This window comes from Mchenga conophoros, linkage group LG23, assembly GCF_057382185.1.
Source record: "Mchenga conophoros isolate Kocher_MC1m ecotype Shallow Benthic linkage group LG23, M_conophoros_male_GT1.1, whole genome shotgun sequence".
Taxonomy (NCBI): Eukaryota; Metazoa; Chordata; class Actinopteri; order Cichliformes; family Cichlidae; genus Mchenga; species Mchenga conophoros.
The window spans coordinates 23,232,786-23,252,987 of NC_140547.1; the positions used below are offsets into that span (position 1 = coordinate 23,232,786).

The 20,202-nt window shown below is 42.9% G+C and overlaps 2 protein-coding genes across 2 annotated transcripts in view; one reads left to right on the forward strand and one right to left on the reverse strand.

The window, feature by feature from the left end:
- Nucleotides 1-944: 944 nt before the first annotated feature.
- LOC146547255 (receptor activity-modifying protein 1-like) lies at nucleotides 945-10,400 on the reverse strand. Its single transcript, XM_085265544.1, has 3 exons — nucleotides 10,105-10,400; nucleotides 7,827-7,965; nucleotides 945-2,407 (listed from the first exon to the last, which is right to left on the reverse strand). The coding sequence occupies exons 1-3, from the start codon at nucleotides 10,157-10,159 to the stop codon at nucleotides 2,152-2,154; spliced, it is 450 nt and encodes a 149-aa protein (XP_085121670.1). The 5' UTR covers nucleotides 10,160-10,400; the 3' UTR covers nucleotides 945-2,151.
- Nucleotides 10,401-15,340: 4,940 nt separating this feature from the next.
- The window catches only part of LOC146547256 (receptor tyrosine-protein kinase erbB-4-like), a 373,065-nt gene continuing 368,203 nt past the window's right edge, over nucleotides 15,341-20,202 (forward strand). The window contains exon 1 of the mRNA XM_085263592.1: nucleotides 15,341-15,707. Coding sequence (XP_085119718.1) covers nucleotides 15,641-15,707 — 67 coding nt within the window. The 5' untranslated portion in view covers nucleotides 15,341-15,640. The remainder of the gene's footprint in view (nucleotides 15,708-20,202) is intronic.

Here is a 20,202-nt window from a genome sequence, read left to right on the forward strand (position 1 = left end):
GTCCTGTCCCCTTGGCAGAAAAACAGCCCCATAGCATGATGTTTCCACCCCCATGCTTCACAGTAGGTATGGTGTTCTTGGGATGCAACTCAGTATTCTTCTTCCTCCAAACACGACGAGTTGAGTTTATACCAAAAAGTTCTACTTTGGTTTCATCTGACCACATGACATTCTCCCAATCATCTGCTGTATCATCCATGTGCTCTCTGGCAAACTTCAGACGGGCCTGGACATGCACTGGCTTCAGCAGCGGAACACGTCTGGCACTGCGGGATTTGATTCCCTGCCGTTGTAGTGTGTTACTGATGGTGACCTTTGTTACTTTGGTCCCAGCTCTCTGCAGGTCATTCACCAGGTCCCCCCGTGTGGTTCTGGGATCTTTGCTCACCGTTCTCATGATCATTTTGACCCCACGGGATGAGATCTTGCGTGGAGCCCCAGATCGAGGGAGATTATCAGTGGACTTGTATGTCTTCCATTTTCTGATGATTGCTCCCACAGTTGATTTTTTCACACCAAGCTGCTTGCCTATTGTAGATTCACTCTTCCCAGTCTGGTGCAGGTCTACAATACTTTTCCTGGTGTCCTTCGAAAGCTCTTTGGTCTTGGCCATGGCGGAGTTTGGAGTCTGACTGTTTGAGGCTGTGGACAGGTGTCTTTTATACAGATGATGAGTTCAAACAGGTGCCATTCATACAGGTAACGAGTGGGGGACAGAAAAGCTTCTTACAGAAGACGTTACAGGTCTGTGAGAGCCAGAGATTTTCCTTGTTTGAGGTGACCAAATACTTATTTTCCACCCTAATTTACAAATAAATTCTTTACAAATCCTACCATGTGGATTCATGGATTTTTTTTTCACATTCTGTCTCTCACAGTTGAAGTGTACCTCTGGTGCAAATTACTGACCTCTGTCATCATTTTAGGTGGGGGAACTTGCACAATCGGTGGCTGACTAAATACTTTTTTGCCCCACTGTAAATATAAATATCCTCATTTTATTATATCGTTATTTTATAATTTTTGCAAACAGTGGCCAACACTGCGCTCACGTGACAGATATTAAAGAGTCTGGAGACGTTTTGTGTTACTGCAAAATCATCTGTGAAGACTAGAGGGCAGCAGTTGTAGACGTGTCAGGTGCTTCTGCTCCTACTCGCACAAAAAGTCATGCTAGCAGCAGTCACAAGAACACTAGCAAAAAGCAAAACTGTAGGGATACGGAGAGAGCAATGCCCTGAGGTCTTGTTGTTGCCTCTCTGGCGCAGTTTTTATCACTGATTTGCACCAAACGACAGGACAGATTGATGCCGTTTAGCTGACTTTAACTGTCTTTGTGTTACGATAACTAAGTGCCTGCTTCATTGTAAATGTTGCCTCAAAAATGATTAATAAATACACTGTGGAATTTATTCAAAGGTAAACAAATATAGAGGAACTATAAAACTGTAACATTGTTTATTTTGGCTGTTAAAATTATTTCATACAGTTTCCTCTCTTCATCCTACATTTGTTTTCTAATTCCCGCTCTCCTTTTCATCTCTTCACCCTCCTCCGAATGGCTCCAATCACGTAAGTCTCTTCTACTGTCAGGTGTTATTTATGCAGATTGTTTGTAAGGGCCACGATGTCAGATGGTAATTAACATAAATGGCTTTAAAAGTCCACTGAATCCAATCTGACCCACTGGAAGGTTTTAGAAAATGTGAAGTAGAGGACACATTTTGAACTTTTAGCTGTATTGTCATAAGTTTTGCAGCTTTTCCTGTTGCTAAAAACTCGACCCACATTGCTGTTCATGCGACACCAAGGTAACTATGCAACTAATAAACAATTAAATAAATTCCTGTTTTTCCAATATCTGCTATAGAAATTTCTGTAAAAAGTGTTTTGTGTCCCTGACGTAGGCGTTTTCATAGAGGTGAACTTAGCCACCAGAAGTGACTGGACAGACAGTTTTAATACCAAATACAGAATTTATTTCTATTAACATCTTTCACAACATGCAATTGTTTCACTGCAGCTTCCAAATAGTCAATATGCTCAATATCAACACGGGAATATGAAAAGAAAATTAAAAGAGCATGCTTTATGCTTAAGAAATGTCTTCCGGAACGCTCTACAAGCCCAAACCTAACACTCTGACGGTCCCTATAGCATTCCCTGTGTGCGTTTGCTCCTCCACACCACTACAGCAGTCATGAGCAGGGTGACCAGTACAGGCACTGTGATAAATGGGGCGAGGATGCTAATCGGTGGGTCATGCAGGAGCCGACCAGTCAGAGCGCAGTCATGAAAGTAGATCTGATGAATCTCCATGAAGAAACGGTCGACTATCTGATTTGGCCAGAAGCAGTTTATCCTCAAGGCCACCTGGTATGTGCAGTTTGTGAGTCCCTCATAGATCCTGCAGAGGACAGCAGAGCACAGGCAGATTCATGCTGAACTTAGTATGTGTAATTAAAGAAAAGATGTTACTAAAGTTGATCCTTTTTCTGAATGTTTGGTGAAACATTTTAAAGTAATCAAGCTGAAAACCCAAATTGTTACAGAAATATCGGCTGGAATCTTGTGATGTCTTTGAAACGTCCTTTCAGAGAGGGAATAGAGCAGGGTATTCCTGTTGGTGGGGAGAAAAAAAGGCAAAAGAGTGTCTAGAATTACCAGTGGGCTTAACACTGCTAAATATAACTGCTAAGTAGTGAGGAGCAGAGGAAATGGAGATGCATACCAACAGGGTACTGCCCTTAGTACAGCATTGCACCATACCAGGAGAGATTCTGTTCCAGACGGCCACTGTGCCTAACTGTGTTTCTGAAAGTGAAGTGATCACAAAATCCAACCCTTTAACCCTCTGAGGTGTGAGCCTAAGCCTGCCGTACCGTACAGAAAGGCAAAAACGGGCAAAACTTGATCATCTTGTTTACGGTTAGTTAGGCTTAGGTTTGGGGTCAGCACCAACGACGACTTCGACAATGGCCATCCTGAGATGGTTTAATGAAGCAGCTGTGGCTCAGTAGGTACAGCAGGTGATCTCTTAACTGGAGGGTTGGTGGTTGGATCCCTAGCTGCTCCAACCTGTTTGTGAACTGTTGTTTTACTTCCTTAATTTGCCTTTTCTCCCCCTTTGTGACTGTCGTCCCTGGGTCACTGATTTCCCCTATATCTCGTTAGTTCCTTGTGTATTTATAGCGTTGCATTACCTTTGTCATTTATCAGTCCTTCTCCCTCATCACCAAAAGGTTTTCCTGTGCCTCAGCAGCTACGTTTACATGTACCTTGTATTACGATTCTAATAAGGTCCAGTGCTGAAACTTTCAGAGACAGAAGCACAAACGTTTTCATAAATAATAAACAACTCAGGGTTTAGTATCTCGCTCAAGGTTACTTGGACATGTAGGTTGGAAAAGCCAGGGACCATGACCCGCTCATGCCCCTTGCTGTGGAGCAGTTGTGGTTTAGAAGGTAGAGCGGGTCGTCCACCAATTGAAAATTGGGTGATATGATCCCCAGATAATCGAAGTATCCTTGGGTGAGATACTAAACTCTGAGTTCCTTCCGATTCTTCTATCGAAGTGTAAGTGTGTGCATGACCAAAGGCATTTATGAATGCATGTGAGACTGGGAGAATGTGGCTTGCAGTAAAAATTGCTTTAAATGCTCAGTTAAAGAGGAAAGGCGTCATACGAGTACTAATCCATTTACCATCTGTGAAGTTTGTTTAAAAAAATAAACACAAAAAAAGTGAGAGAATTTAGAGCCACACGATGGCAACTACTGCGCTGAACAGGTGATGGATATCTGACAACAGGAAGATATGATCAGACTGGTGCCAGAAGTAAAATAGCCACTGAAGAAGATGAAAGCGCTTCATCACTTTATCAGGTCTCATGCTGTTACAATTCGGTGGCTGCGCATTGGAGCAAAGGAAATGAACGTCAAAATGCTAAACTTTCAGCTTCAAAACATCGGTCCATAAACCAGACGATGACAACTGTCTTATATTCAGTACACGACTGAAGTGGAGTCCACGTCATACCTAATTAAGGAAAGCTATAACAGGAGTAAAAAGACTGATTGTATTGAAATGAGCAATGGTACATGTCTGGTCTTTGAATTCATGTTTTACTTGTCATTATTACTATACAGCCCGAATCCACAAATATTTTTTCAATACTTGTAATTTTCTCTGTACCGGCTTTTTTCCTGTGAGCCTGAACAGTGGCGTCAAACGTTGTTGCTTAGTTTGGTGATGCAACTGCCAGCCCCTCCAACTGCCTGTGCAAATTCTTTATGAGTTACAAGTGAGCACACATACCCATGGACACACACACACACACACACACACACACACAGAGCACCACCCCCAGTTATGTGCTGGACCAAGTGAGGACTGTGAACCAGGAGGGAAATCACACAGTTTTGACAGCAGCTTCTTCTTTGCGTCCCCCGGCTCCCTTCATCCTCCTGTCTGACTCACTCCCTGACTGTCAGGGTTTGGAAACAAAGCCACCAAGTACTGAGACGATATAATGGCCAACAAATACAGTAAAGCTTTCCCCTGGTGTTGGTGCATGAGAGAGTAAACAGATAAACAGATAGATAAACAAGTTTTTTGCCTCTAATGAGCTCAGAAATACCAGTCTGTCAGTGCACCTGCTAAGATATTAGTACTCACTTAGAGGTGAATGATATAAACACGAGGCCTTAATGTTGGCATATTAAAGACTTATATAGTCTGGGTGTGAATCCAGAACACTGCCATCAGCTGCTTCTTATAGCTGTTTAACTGCGAAATGACTGAGATATCAAAAATCCTCATGCACATGACAGCATGAGGACTTCAGCTTTTCTCACCATCATTCTTCTGTTACACTGATGCCAACCCACTTTACTCTCTTCCAAAGAGCCAGACTTTCTTGTGATATTTTTAAAGTGTTCTTGAGCAACAGTTCTCCAGGCTTTCTGAAGGTCTTTCAAAAGTTTTTCTTTGTACAATGGCTGCTTTTCACTCATTTCAGTCCAGTTCCTGGGAGCCATCCAATCACTGAGGATGTAAGAGTGGACAACAGAAGGCGTAGCAGGCCTAAAAACTATTTATAGCACACAAACAATATTTAAAATTCATGCCCTTAAGAAGTGTCAGGTCTTTAAGAGATACATCTGTGCCTTCAGCTCATTTATCTACTGTTCACTGAAGCCTCATCAAAAATGGTCTAAGTGGAAGGGTGGCTTCAGTGACAACAGGTCTGATGGAGTGATGAATCCACATATGACACTCCAGCCAGTGGTGTTTGGGATCTTGTAAAAATTTTTGGAGTTATGAATGCACAAAAGTACCATCAGGTTTTTATACACCATGTAATATCATCTGGAAAGCATCTGACTGGCAACAGCTTCATTTTTCAGCATGACAATGATCCCAAACATACTGCCAATGCAGTAAAAGACCTGTATAAAAAAAATCACACACAACACACGTAGATATTGAGGGCTAGCAGGAGGGACCATGCGCTTACCTGCTGCTCTCTGGCAGGTAGCTCCATGCCCTCCTGGGTTTTAAATGCACCTTAGAACACACATGCATCAACACTACAATGAGCGGCTGGAGGGAGGTTTGGAGTCTTCTCTCACCCCCATTCTCTGCGGCCTGCTGGAGCGGGGGGGCTAGGAGGAGGAGTTGGCCGTCCGACTGCGGTCTGGAGTGTGGGGCCTCCCTGCTGCTGCGGAGTCGGGGCGGTCTGCCTCCCCCCACCGCAGGGAAAAGGGTAATACCACCTGGGTCTGGGTGCAGTTCCCCCTCCAGGGGCAAGGGTACCTAGACCCGGTTTGTAGAGTAAGCTTGGGGAGTGTGATTGTGTGTACAGCGTCTCTTTATGTCTGTCTCCACGTTGGTTGAGTGTGGAGTAAGTGCATATGAGAGCATGAGGGTGGGAATGGATGTTTGTATATGTGTGTGCCTGTATGTCTGTGTCTATATGTCAGGTCGGGTATCAGACGCCACCTCTCTGGGGACATCTTAGGCCCTCCAAGGTTTGGAGGCCTATCTCCCCCTACCACCACTTCCCCTGCCAGTGGCGGACTCCCTCAGACATCGGTGCGTTGGTGGTTCTTTGTGTCCGGGGATGGGCGTCCAGGTACACACCGGCTCACTCCTTGGCGGCCGCTTATCGGGGCCTGGAGCCTGGGGCTCGCTCGGGCCACTTCGGAGGTGGGGTGCCCTCGGCCTCTCGGCCTGGGGCTCGGTCACTCAGGCACGGCTGGCTGCCGGCGGAGCTCACGGGCGCGTCACTGCAACTCCCCCTGGCTTCTGCTCCGCGGCTGCTGAGTGAGCCCTCATCTGGGACTCTCCTCAGCTCTTTCTGGGACAGTGGCGCGGCTGCCCCTCTGTTGGTCTTCCTTGGTCTCTTGTGTTCTGGAGGCCTCTGGATGTCTGGAGTTTTGATCTCCTCCATACCTGCTTCATGCCCTGGAGGACGGGGCTGTGGCCCCCCCACACCCTCTAGCAGATCATTACATGAAGGAACCTTTTAAAAAAACAAGCGCGTCCATGCTTACAGGTGTACACACGGGTGATCACACCCACAAACTACACCCTTTTTGGCTCCTACCTCAAAGCACACTGTGTTCTGTTGATCTTATGTGCTGCACAATAATGTTTAACATTTAGTATTTACTGTCATATTCCCATATATCATTGTGATGTTGTTTATTCTATTACTCTTGTTCTCTTCTGCTTGTTTTCTTTTTTCTTTCTCAGCAGGTGATCCAGGTGATTGATATATGCATTTTTTATTTCTTTTTTTTTTCTTTTTTTTCTGCTCATTCTGTTGGTTCTTGTTTTTTGCCCTTCTCCCCCCGTCCCTCTTCTCAGCTGTTTCTCTTTCCCTCTTTCTTTCTCCCCTTCTTTCCCCCAGTCAAGTCTGTCCTGTATTCAGCAAGTGAAAATAAAATAAACAATAAAAGGTGAATCAAATGGACCATTACGGCAAGGCTGGGATGGTCAATTTGGTAAAGTAAATCCGTTGGGCATCTTTCTTTGCCTTTAGACAACAATTCTGATGGCAAAAGAGCCAAACGGGACAGGCCAAAAAAAAAAAAAAATCACACACAGTGGAACACGACTTCAATATCACTGAAGCAGTGTGAGGTCATGTTGACAGAGAACAGAACAAAAGGCAGAGACACGCAAAGAAGAGCTTTGAATGTTCTTCAAGAAGCCTGGAGAACTATTCCTGAAGACGACTTAAAGATATGACAAGAAAGCTGCCTAAGAGAGTTCAGACTGTGCTGAAGAATAAAAGTGGTCACACCAAATATTCACTTTCAAGCCCATTAGCTTACATGTGCTTACATTAATGCTGTATTTACATGTGTGTTTGCACATTTCAATAAATCACTGCACCTATTTCCTACTTTCAAGGCAAACAATTTAAAAATATGAGGAGTGGCTCAAGGCTCAAGGAACTCTGCTGTATGTAACAGCAACGTAATTATTTATTGAATTTAGCATAAGACAGCAAGTCAAAAAATCTCATTAAACTGATCTCAAAGCCAGCCAAAATAAGCTAACTGTTCAGTTGATATTGTTCTAATTGTGTACCTGGCAAACTAAGTTGCTCCACCCTGGCTACAGCCGCTGCTCCATCTGTAAGCTGCTTTGCAACACACAATATCTGCTGTTTACCAGGGTCTGTGTGGAGGTTGTGACTCTATAAATTGCAATTTTTTTTGACTTACAAGTACAGATTCATGCAGGAAAATTTGTGATTTTATGTCCCACCATGCGTTTCTTCCCTTTTGCATGTTCGAGTCAGTGAACTCACTCCATTGTGTCCTTCCAGCTGCACCATAAACCTCGATCCAGATTTTCCATGTTGAATGTGAAATTCGCCAAGCAGAGATCATTGATAAGAAACGTGTAGACTCCCCTGTTACAGCCAGACACTGATGCAAGGACTTGAGCTACAAAGTAGAAACAGAAGTAAGACAAAAGTATTTAAAAAAAATTAAAAAATATCTGTACAGAATATATATCTGTAGCAGCATATGTTTGTGCAGCAAACAAGGTCATGTCCTGGCAATGGTTATTCCTACTGGGCCATTTCTTCCCTATTAGACTGTTACTTTCACTAAGAAAAGATTTTAATTTGCAGGCAAAGTCCCAATCCCATTTGTTTACTTCAGAGATGCGTGTAAACAGCCTCTAAACGTGGAGGCAGACCGCGGCCATCCCGCAGGACTCGAGGCTGAATGTAGCACCACGGAGGAGTACAGTAGGAGAGGGAGGCTTAATCTGGTGTAAAACGCCTGCGTGGAAACAAACAGGTTGTTGTTACGATCGAGAAACATGGTGGATCTCCAGCCTGTTCGGGCCAGATAAGGGCCGACTGTGTGCCCATTATATTTGCTCTGTCCCTGCTGGCTCTCCCTGCACTCAAAGGAAGACTGAATGTGTTGACATGGGAGCTTCAAAAGAGATGCTACAAAAGAAGAATGTGAGAAACTGTTGTGGCAAAGCAAGATCTGAACGAACGCACAGTAATCTCCTGAAAAAGGAGTGAATATTAGCTTGTCTATCATCTACAGTCATGTTTCACCAGCCTCTGATGGCGACTGCCGCTTGGAGGATTCACAGTTGCCCCTCAACTTGGCTGTTAACCAGCATTGTATTTGGATTACAATTTCCAGGAAAATGGAGGCATAGTTTGACAAATGTTCTTCTGACTGAAGGTTTATGCTCTATTGACTTTCTGCCTTCAACCCTGTTAGGTTAGGAAACATGCATCAGTCCAATGGGAATCTTAAATTCTGTCAGCGTCTCTGAGACTCAACATTTATGGATTTTAAAAGCTGATTCTCATGAATATTAGATGATGGGGTTTGAAATCATTTCCACAAATATTAATGATCCATGCTGACATTAACCCTTTAAAAAAGAGGCTGACCTAAAGCAACAGAAGACCCTACTGGGTGCCAGTCTTGTCAGTAAGAACAGGAAACTGAGGCTACAGTTTGTGTGGACTCAGAAAAATCAAACAATCGAAGACTGGAAAATGTTGCCTGGTCTGATGAGTGTCCATTTCTGAAAGCATGGCGCCATCCTGCCTCGTATCAACAGTTAAGGTTGCTGCTGGTGGTGTTATTGTGTGGGGGATATTTTTGTATTTGACTGAAGAACCTTTAAGCACCACAACCTACTCACATATTGTTGGTGATGTTTAGTAATTACAAATTCCCAATTGAATTTAGATTAGACTACTTCTTCTCTATAGTTTTTTCAAGTTTCAGCTCATTTTTGTAGGTTTCAGTAATTGTTTTTTCCTGGTAAGTTTATATCTAAATTCCTATTTCAAGTGAAATTCAACAAAAGCACAGAGTTCCTTTTGTAAATTATGGTCCCAAATGAAACACATCTTTTTCCCGAAAGCAACTGCTGAACCCACAACCGCTACATCATTCTTTAATAGTATATGGTCTTTCCTTCTAGATGAATTTAACGAATTCCCAGTGTGTTTCTGGATCAATATTCCCAAAAGTTTTCCAAGAATTTCTTATTAGAGGTTCAAGCAATGTTGGAGACATAATCCAGTTTACTCTCTAACATGTCACATGAGTCATATGGTATCACGTTTGCCTTCATTTTCAAACATTGAAACAAAGTTATTGAAAATGTAAAACCATGAAATGCACTTCTTCACACAGCTGCTACTTATGTTTTTTTCTTTTTGACTGGTTACGTTCAATGACAATGGCCTGCTGAGCATGCAAGAAGGTATATGAGGGCAAATGCTAGTGAAATGTAAGGTTGAGTGAATAATGGTGGGTTTTTCAGAATTTCTTCCAGAAACAAAGCACATAGAGCATAGTGAACTTTTAACAAACAGATCAAGTCTATTCATAGACATTATCGAGAAACCCAAGAAAACAAAATCCCAACTTACCTCGTCCTTTTTTCTGCCATAAATCAACCAAGACTTGTTAATAATTTCTAAATAGACTAACATTTCAAAGACCTGCTTTTTTTTTGTCAAAGAAAAACATAAACAAGGTTTAAGTTGAATCCACCTATAGCGACTCTCTGCCTGAGTACCATGGACTCACCTGCCATCAGCAGCACAAACCCTGCTTTCAGGAGCAAGGCGGTCTCCAGAGCCATGCTGAACACAAACCCCAAAAAGTTTCATGCGCTCTGCTCACTCCCCGGAGATCAGCGGCAAAGCCTCATTCTAACTCCAATAGCCAGAGCCAGTGAGTCGGGAACGTCACGGTGCCACCACGTTAGAAACAAATTAACCGCAGTTCACGCTGTGTTGTCAACAAGAAGGCGGCAACTGATTGTGTGTAAAAGCCCCCCTGACCTTTCTCTGTGGCACCCTCCTTTCCCCTCCTCGCTGCAGCCCTAATCATAGAAGCGCTGCTTGTCATCTGAGCCCCTTGTCCGGCTGCTTTCTGGGTGGAACTGCTCACAGGGGACAAAACAAAGTCAGATACCAAAATTAGTTCAGTGTACAGTGCATGCTTTATAGCAGCAATTTAGAGTCTGGAAAAAACACTGCTGTTTTAATCCCTCAGTATTTACGTTTTTGTTGAATAATCCAATTATAACCATTTAACATCTAGAATTTGGATGGTTTTTTTTTCATATATACATGACTCTCACAGCAGAGGCCAACTGTGAGGTAGCATGTCATCAGACTCATCACGACTCTTTAATTAAATGTCACATTTTCCCCATTTCTTATTTGTATTAGGATTAATGCATTAGTGTGAATACCCAGAGACATCCCCGGCGGTGGGCTCACACTGGGACCCCATTTCACAGCAGCAGCACACAAAGGCAGAATTCCCATTTTCATGTCACACTCGTATCGGCACAAATCTCATGCAGCTCGCAATGTCTATAATTGAATGTTTTATCTGAGGAATTTTGCACAGGAACAGATTGATTAGTATTCTCAGCGCTGCTCTGCATTGTGCTGCCACCCAGCGTGGCTGTCTCTGCCGATGGGTGTGTGAGAGAGTAATCCAGTGGCTCCGATGACTGTTTTCATGTGGCTGACTTTACAGAGTGTAGACTGACAGAGTGCAAGCTGCATCTTCTTTAAGTTTGTAGGTATTGTGGAGCTAAAAAGCTTTTGTTCATTTTGGTGTTTGATAGTGAATTTGTTCATTTCCATGTCTGCAAACAGCAAATCTTAATCATGAAACAAAATGCTAATACTTAAAAGGTACTGTAAGTATTTTTGAGGTTATTTAATAACATTTATTACATATAACTTATGTAACATATAGCATATATTTAATAACACAGAAGATAAAGACATAAAAACCTGTGTGGGCAAAAAATGCCTTAAAACAAAACAAAGCAAAACAAAACACCAATTAAGTGTTGGCCTTTGTGAATAGAAAGATTATGACTCTTTTTTTTCCCCCTTAGTGTGTGCACAGATGTAATTATTCTCAAGTCAGCAGGCAGCTGGTCCAAAATAACAGAACCACAGTAACTGAATGCTCAGCTTATTGTCAGCAGATTAGACACATGACTCTATCGTCTCTGGACAGCTGACAATTACTGGCTAAACAATAATAACAGCTAGTTACAAGTTAAGGTAATTATTAGGCTTGGATGTCCTAAAAGTAGCACTTTCCTTCTAAAAAAAACCATGTGATTACATTTTCACATGACAGTTTTTTCAATTAGTCCAACAATGTTAGCTCTGCTTCAAAAAACTTTTCATCAATGCCAGCTAACAGCAGCTAACAGAGGCTAACAGCAACACACAGAGGCTAACAGCAGCTAACATAGGCTAACAGCAGCTGACAGCAACACACGGAGGTTAACAGCAGCTAACAGAGGCTAACTGCTATTCTTGCTGTTAGAAAGGTTCAGCACATCCTCAACAACTCATTCAGTATCAGTGTCATCAGAAGTGAGCTTCACAGACCCATCAACTTGTATTGGACTCTTTACAGCCTCCTAAATATGCAGATGTGAACATCCAGATACTGTCCACATCTGTATATTTAGGCCGAGGTAAACAGCAGACTGACAGCTTACACTCATTACAGATCAACATTAACCATCCAACATGTTATTTATATGTATTTGATATTTATGTGTTAAGTTGATGAATATTGGACCATTTCATTATGCTGTATTGGAGTAGATTTGAAACTAGAAACAAAATCACCCGAGGAAAGAGTCGTCCCATCCTGATCATTAGGAAGACTACGGGTTTAATGCGTCTCCACATTTTCTTGAACAAGATTAAGATGTGTGACCAAACAAGGCAACTTTTCTTCTAGATTTTAACGGACAGCAGAAAAAGAAAAAATGCAGAATATTAACTCCACGCTTAGATTTGATCATTTTATTGTTTCAATGTTCATTTTTTTAAAACAGAAAACCTTTAGGCCCTGTGATAGACTGATGGCCCATCCAAGGTGTATCTATGCAACAACAGCTGGGACAGACTTCGGCTCCCTCATGACCCTGAACTGGGTGAGTGGTTATGAAAACGGATGGATACGTATTTCACTCTGTATCTGTCATATATTTAGTGTCACTGTGATGAAGAGGTTAGCGCTGTCACTTCATAGTAAAAAGTTCTTGGGTTTGAACTTGTGACATCTTTTGTTCACTTCACGCTTGGTGGATTTTCTCTGGGTTCTCAGATTTCCTCAAACAGTCTAAAGACTACGTGTCAGGTTACCTGGTGAAGTTGCATCTTTAGGTTCAGATGTTCCAGCCTATTGCCCATGTGTACAACTGCATATTAAAATATTTTTATTAAATGAATCTGTACCCTGCTGTGATTTGCGCATAAGACTTAATTGCAGGACACAGATTGAAGAAATGTAATAATTTTAATGAACAACAACTGGTAAGTATTCACAATATAACTGAGAATCAAACTCAAGTTACACTCAAGAAAGGATTTGGTCCAGTTGCCAAAGTTTCTTTGTACTATTTTTTTTCTCCAATTCTGTCAGTTTCACATTCAGGTAAGTTGATTCTGATTTTCAGAATCTCCAAAGCAGGTGAATATTCACTGCTTTCCACAGGGTCAGGTAAGTACTCTTGAGTGCGGTGAGAGTGGCGCTTGTAGGTATGACCAGAAGCTAGCCAGGCTGATGGACCAGGAAGGATTCTACAGGTAAGGTTGGCATGTAAACAAAAAATCAATAAATACCAAAGAAGACTGAGTGATGCTACCACACTGGGAAGCTCAACAACCTGATGAATGGCGAGTGGCAGGTTATAAACTGTATACTGTGTATTTTTGCCCTGTCTCATTGCCCTCACGCCCAGCCGGTCTGAGTTTTGGGAGTTTTTCTTTCCTACTTTTGCCAAATACTTGCTCATAGATGATTGTTGTGGGGTTTTCTCTATAAGGGTTGTAGGGCATTTACTTTGCAATTTGGAATTTGGTACAATATAAATGAAATTGAATTGAATTGATGATAAGTGTCGATGATAAATGGGTGCGCCAGGAGCCCTGGGCAGCCATAATCTTCAGCTGAAGGGAGGTAAGCTGAAAACGTCACACACAATTACTTGGGGAACCATGACAACCCCATATACACAATTTTGACCTTTTTTAAAGGTTTAATTTTTTAAAAGCTGCACAATTACAGAGGTACAGAACTGGTCTCTGGAATGCACAAAGCAAAAAGCTACAAATAGCTGCTGTTGTGCACTGTCAAATGCACAAAGGCAGTGCCTTGGAGTTCACTCTCCCATTCACTTTTGGTTGTGCCCCCTACAGATACATTAAAGTACCTTTTTTTGTGTGTATCCCAATATAATCTACAGCTTGTATGAAAACAGTTTAATATTTATGTGACTTTTCAAATGCAGAAAACTTTAGAGAGTGATTACACACACATCTGTGATGGAAAAGCAAACAAAGTAACCCATTTAATGATTTTTGTAAGGGTCCTGATGTCCGCCTTTATGCTACTGAGGAGATACGGCCTTCACTTCAGGTCCCTCAGCAGCAGAGGTTTGTGGATCGAAATTATATCAATAGCATCAATATCAGGGCTCGTATTGGCATCGGATTAATACTACAATGATAAGTTTGATACTTTTTATTCTCTAACTTCAGTATGAATCCCAGTGAATTGCATTAACTAAAATATTATTGTTTTCGGAGAAGGGATGAAAAAATATTCCTCAAACACACACTAGTTTCTAAAGACATTAAAAGCTAAAAGGAAGTGAAAATCACAGTGATTTAATGTCATTAAAATGTGTTTTGCAAACTGATGACGATTCATCTCATAAATCATGACACACTGCTCTGCTATGTTAACCTAATTAGGTTAAATAGGTTAAAAGTACTGGTATCGTTGTTGGCAATACTTGGTATCATATTGATGCCAAAATGTGCAGTACTGCACAGCACTACTCAGCAGCTTTATGATCAAAAGGCTCAGAACCGAGCGGTTCCCCGTGAATTCCCCTAGAGAGCAGCAAAGGACACTAAATAAACCATCCCTTCAGGCACCGTGAGGCTGTATCAAGGATGGTCCTCACACTAATTCTCCAATAGTTCCAGTTACGGTCGAGTTTTCGCCTTACACGGATCGCAAATCAATATCTTTTTGTCCTCGTCGATTCGCCAGCTCGTTTCATACTTTCACGTCAGTCCACAAATAAAAAGCAGAGTGCAGAATATCTGTGGGCAGACTGGCTTGTAAAATGAGTGGCCCTGAAAATGGTACACTGCTCCAGCTTTTTGCCTTCACTGCGGCTTCTTCACACCAGCACAATCAAACTTTATAGGCTGTGCCTCGTAGCGGTGGGTATTTGCAGAGGCTGACCCTGCTGGCGAAGCAGGAAACTTTCGTGGTGTTGCTGAAACTACACTGTGGGGTGTTCCACTGATGTCTTCTGTCTGTCACATTATAACCCCTAAACAAACTACTTCCTACATCATGATCAGGATCAGATATTAAGTAATTTGTCTTCCCAGCAATAACGAAGAGCACAGTGGCCGACACAGCAGCCAAACAGAAACCAAAACAAAACCTGCTCCTAACAGGTGTATCGACGGCAGCGTTGGAGCTTAATAGCCAATCAGGAGAGGCGATAAGTAGTGTGGGCGGATTTCCAAAAGAAAAAAAAGTATTAAACGCTCCAAATCTTTTGGATGGGACTTAATAGGGCGAAGGAGGTGTCGGTCATTCCAAAGGAGGCGTGTTCAGACGCCCGACACGCACACGCATACGCACGCGCGCACATCGCGCCCCCCCCCCCCCCCCATCCTCCTCCGCCCTCCCCCCAGCCACCGGCGCGATGGCAGTGTGAGGAGTAAATGGCTCAGAGTATCCGCGGTGGAAAGCGACCTAAACACTGGAGTAGGAACCGACACGCAAACAGAACGAGACGCGGTGCGTAAAAGCTCTCCACGGCGCACGGAAACGGTGCCAGGTGTCCAAGAAGCGCAAAAGAAGACTCCGACGGGGTTTTATTTTTTTTCTTTTTCCTTCCTCTCTCTCTATCTCTCTCTTTCGCTCTCTCTTTTGGTTAATTTTTTTACGCGTGTGATCAACGAGGATATCTTAATTGGACATGTGAGTTACGGGAGTTAACAAGAGAAGCAGGTTTTTTTTCTTCCCGCCCCCCAAGATGAAGTTCTTCCCAGCTTGCGTCCTCGTCACTTTGGCGGTGATCGGATCCTGTGCGGCGCAATCAGGTGAGTGCTTTTTGGGGATGCGCGTCTCTGCGCCTCCGTTATTCGGTCAGGGTCTGACTTGAAAAGCACCGATGAAGTGAGAGTTGAGACATCCAAAGAGCAACAGAGCCGATCCTTTTCTGTCCCCGCAGAGACTTTAACAATAATTCCACTAAATGATAACTGAAGGTCGCCGGGTTTCTGACTCTTTCTGGTCCAAAACTTAACACAAGTTCACATCCTGGCACGCTGGTGCTGATTTCAATTATCGCTCTCGCACCTACAGGAAACTGTCATTCAACTGCATCTGCGTAAAATAAAATAAAGCTCCCCAAACTGTCCTTCTTCTGTCGTTTTAACACAGTTTTATTTTTTTTTTCTCTTTTTTTTACGCGAGATATGCTGGTTCGAAAACGATAACATCAAATGAAATCTCCCAACAAAGAAAAAACATCTGTCATCAAACAGACTGCGAATCTGCGCTGATTTAGATTATTTAGATCCCTTCACTAAGTATGAATGAATGCGCCATCGTTTCAGTTTAATTCCCCAGAAGACTCGAAGACTAATATATTTATATATAAGACTCGGGCTGCACCAGTGGCACAGTTTTTTTTAATTCCTTACTGTCTTTGAATAATTTAGATGTAGCAGATATTCTGAGGGCGATACAGGCAGTGGGAAAACATCTCGCTTTCATCATCATCATCGCGACCCCCGTGGAGTCGGTCCCTTGACGAAAATCACTTTAATGCTTCTTCAGCGTGCCTGTTTTGGCTTCGGATGCGTCAGTGACACTCGACAGTCAATTTATAGTAAAGTTAATGGTGTTTTATTTATGTGCTCTGACAGATCTTTCCTTTGGCGCCCCTGTAGGGTGTTTGCTGAGGTTTTAAATCCCGCTGGGATGTTTTGTTTATGATGCATGATTTGATTGCGCTCTTATTTGAAGTAAATCATTAAGTTCAACTTTTTTCTTTTCTCCAATGGGTTTTTGTTCCCACGCTTATTCATCGATAATTCTAATTTGATTTGGTTTGGTGTGATATCTCTTCTGGAATTCTGTCCAGTTATTTGGAGTTCAGTAAGTGATCCATAATCTGGGCTCTTAGTTGACACAATCAAGTGTTTGGCACAGACTGTTGAGCCAAGGAAAAACAAACAGAAACGCACTTATGAGGCGGCACAACAGGAAAGTTGTCAGATTCATGTTCAGAGGTGAATTTGGCCCCAAACTTCCAAGGATTCCAAATTAAATTCCTGGATGCTTTTCCCCCTTCCCGCCTCTAAAGACAGCTCTGTTTTTCTTTGGCCTCTGCACATACACACCACCTCTCTCTTTCTCTTCCTGAGTCCCGGTTGGATCTTTGGATGCAAGGCGATGGAGAGGGTGGATGCGCGGATGGATGGGTGACACCCGGGATGAATGGGGAAGTAAAGTGGGACCCTCGCTGGTTTATTTATTCTCCGTGCATGCACTCCCACTCCGGGATATTTGTGATGCAAATTGTAGCCTAGGAATCTGAGCTATGCCTCTTGGGGAAAATGTTGTGTTTGTGTGCATTGAGCAGTGCTGAGTGTGCTGTCTTTCCACTCTTTCCTATAACTACCCCACCGCCCCACCCCCATCTCTCTCGCTCTCTCCCTCTTTATTGGAGGTATAAAAAAATGACAGCACACATCATATATCAATCCCACGTGAAGCCGTGCGAGGGTGAAGTAAGTCAAGGCGAAAGATGTTCACTTATAAAATGGTGATTGAATCTGTCTCCTGCTGCGAGACAAATGTCTGAAGCGGTCCTTCCAGTCAGCCGGTCTACAGGGGTGCACACGCTGTGAACTATGTGGGCGCCTCATCTGTGCCAAGCGTGGATGTTTTCACACAGCCAGAGAGCTTTCTCATTTTCAATTAGACAAACGTGAAACCCACAAAAGTCATTCAGAGATCAGCGATGACCACGTGGAAACGGGCCTGATCAGCTTTCTCATTTTAAACTCATGGAAGGCGAAAAGAAAAAGAAAACCTTGGCTGACTTCTCTCAGCCCTAATGTTCCTGGTGATTTGAGACTAAAGAAGTAAACTGGCATGCGTGACAATGCATGAAATTTCCACCTGAGAGAACATCCCCCAAAATCAGCCAATTACAGCTCCCCGGGAGTGAGGTCAGAAGGAGCAAGCCTGTTAATAGAGATGCTTAGGAGGATTTGTACCTTTTTGTCCCCATAACCAGGACTGTGTGTGATTAAAGCACAAAAAACACACTGATGCTGTTGAACCTGCACCTAATTTAGTCAGAGCTTCTTATACTGACCGTCTTGTTTGAACATCATGCAGTTTGGGGTTTTAAGCACATATACAGCCTGGTCCTGGTAGCTTGAAAAGGGTTAAGGAGGCTAAAGCTGGAACTGAGCAGATCATGAGAGTGAGGTTGGTGGCTCGGTCTCCGGCTGCTCCAGTGTGCATGCAAAAGCTACCGTGGGTAGTATACTCAAACCGGAGTTGCTCTTGATGCGTTCGTCAAATTTATCGCACGTAGAAAAGAATGACGTGAATGAGGCGTGTTGTATGAAAGCAATTCGAATAATATGCAAAAACCAGATCATCTACCGATTGGTTAATCCAGCCATCAGTTTGACTAACAGAGCCAGTCTGAAGCATGAATATAATATTCAGCTCAGCCTCATAAATTATATATTGGTGAAATAGTGAACTAATTAACTAAACTAATTGATTAAAGCTTCCTTCAGCTGCTCCTTTATTTGAAAGGGGTCACCAGAGCGGTTGGATCTGCATATGTGATTTTGCAATCAGTGTCTCCAACTGACATTTCACGTGTTAGGCAAACGTACTAACCACTACACTATGAAGCAATACATAAATTAATTCATAAATTTACTTAATTTCCACCTGGAAATAAAAAAGAAGGGGAAAAAAACCTTTGAGAATTCTGGGAATTTTCAAATTCAGCAAGTCTTCCATCAAAAAACCAGAGAGCGACTTCAATAAATCGACTTCCACTCAAGGACTTGGAAACCCAGAGAATGTGCCACACTTGGGATATCTGACCTGGTCCAAGTGCAGGGACTATGATTGTGAAAGAGTGTATCAGTGCAGCCGTACATCCCACTGATGTCCATTAAAAAGCACTGTAAAAAAACTTTTTTTTTTTGTGGGGGGGGGGGGGGGGGGGGGGTTGTATCAAACTTGTCTTTCTGAGGTCATGGATAAACAGTCACACTCTGTCCTTGTAGTTGTGAAGAGGGTTAGTCATGTGTGTTCAGTCAGATTTGCACTTGTTTGAAGGATGGGGGCGGCTGAGTTAGTCTCTTAAGTGTCTTGAGAAGATGTGCCATGAAAATGTCACATCACAGATGACGGCTTTCTCTTGAACACGTTGTTTTGGCAGAGCTCGACAGGGAGAATTTTTGGCTTGCAACTTTTGATTTCGCTGCATGAAAAGCGGTGTTTGAGTCAGCAAACGGGACTGCACATTGCTGCGGAGGTGCAGGTTAATGATTGTTTGCAGGAATTTGTAGGCCAGGAATTGACAGGAAATAAAGTTTTGCTCTGATTGAGAAGCTGGCAGTTGAGATGGTAACGTGTAGGTCAAAATGCTGGGTAATCAGGATCAGGATAGTGAGGGTTTGTTTCAGATGATTCCCAGAACTTAACAGGCTTTAAGCGCCTGGAACCTTCCAGTAATCGATGACGTCTACAGGTATTTAATGGGTGGAAATCAAGTTTTCCGTGCCACGTTTAAGAAAAAAATATGGTTACCAAATATATTAGCAAGTGATGACTCCTTAGTGTTGTGGCTAACATATTCACTTCTTGGTTCAATTCCAAACAGAGACACAAATCCCCTTTGAGGTTGAGTCAGGAAGGGCATCTGATGTAAATCTCTGCCTAGCCAAGCAGCTTCTTCTTGGTCACGTGCTACCAACAGATATCTACCAGTGTTACCTTAATAAAAGAAGCACACACCGGTAGTCTCACCATCCTCATCTACCGCTTTCTTTTTGGTTTTTTTTGTTTACCTCTGCTTCCTGAAACAACTGGCTCAAACATTTTAATCCCTCCAGCTCTCGAGAGTGCCTCACAAATGCTGCACTCACACGTGTGTGTGTTTGGGTGACATTTAAAGATCTCCTGTGAAATGGCGGAGGGGGAGAAAGGGGCAGCGGGAAGGGAACCCGCTGAATGCCAGTATCAAATTACTGGGCGTTTGTCAGCTGGCACACACGGAGCTGGCCGAGGCTTTGTAGAAGACTGACGGAAATGAGAATTTATTACAAGCTAATTAAGCTTTTTTTTGATAGGATCAGTCTAGACCTTGAGGCCTTTATTTGACAGCATGAGAGATGAGGGGGGTGAAGGAATTCAATCTTGCTCTAAATTAGTCAACACGGCTATCATAACTTGATATCTGCCAGGCTCGACCCGTGCCAGGCTTCAGCTGGATGTTTGTCATATATGCCGGTGCGAGCTGATGGAGATCTGTACAGTTTCTGTGCA

Coding starts and splice junctions, on each gene's coding strand:
- LOC146547255 (XM_085265544.1), bottom strand. CDS start 10,159: ATGGCTCTGGAGACCGCCTTGCTCCTGAAAGCAGGGTTTGTGCTGCTG. Junction 7,966..10,104: donor GTTTGTGCTGCTGATGGCAG/GTGAGTCCATGG, acceptor TCTACTTTGTAG/CTCAAGTCCTTGCATCAGTG. Junction 2,408..7,826: donor AGCTGGAAGGACACAATGGA/GTGAGTTCACTG, acceptor TGTCCTCTGCAG/GATCTATGAGGGACTCACAA.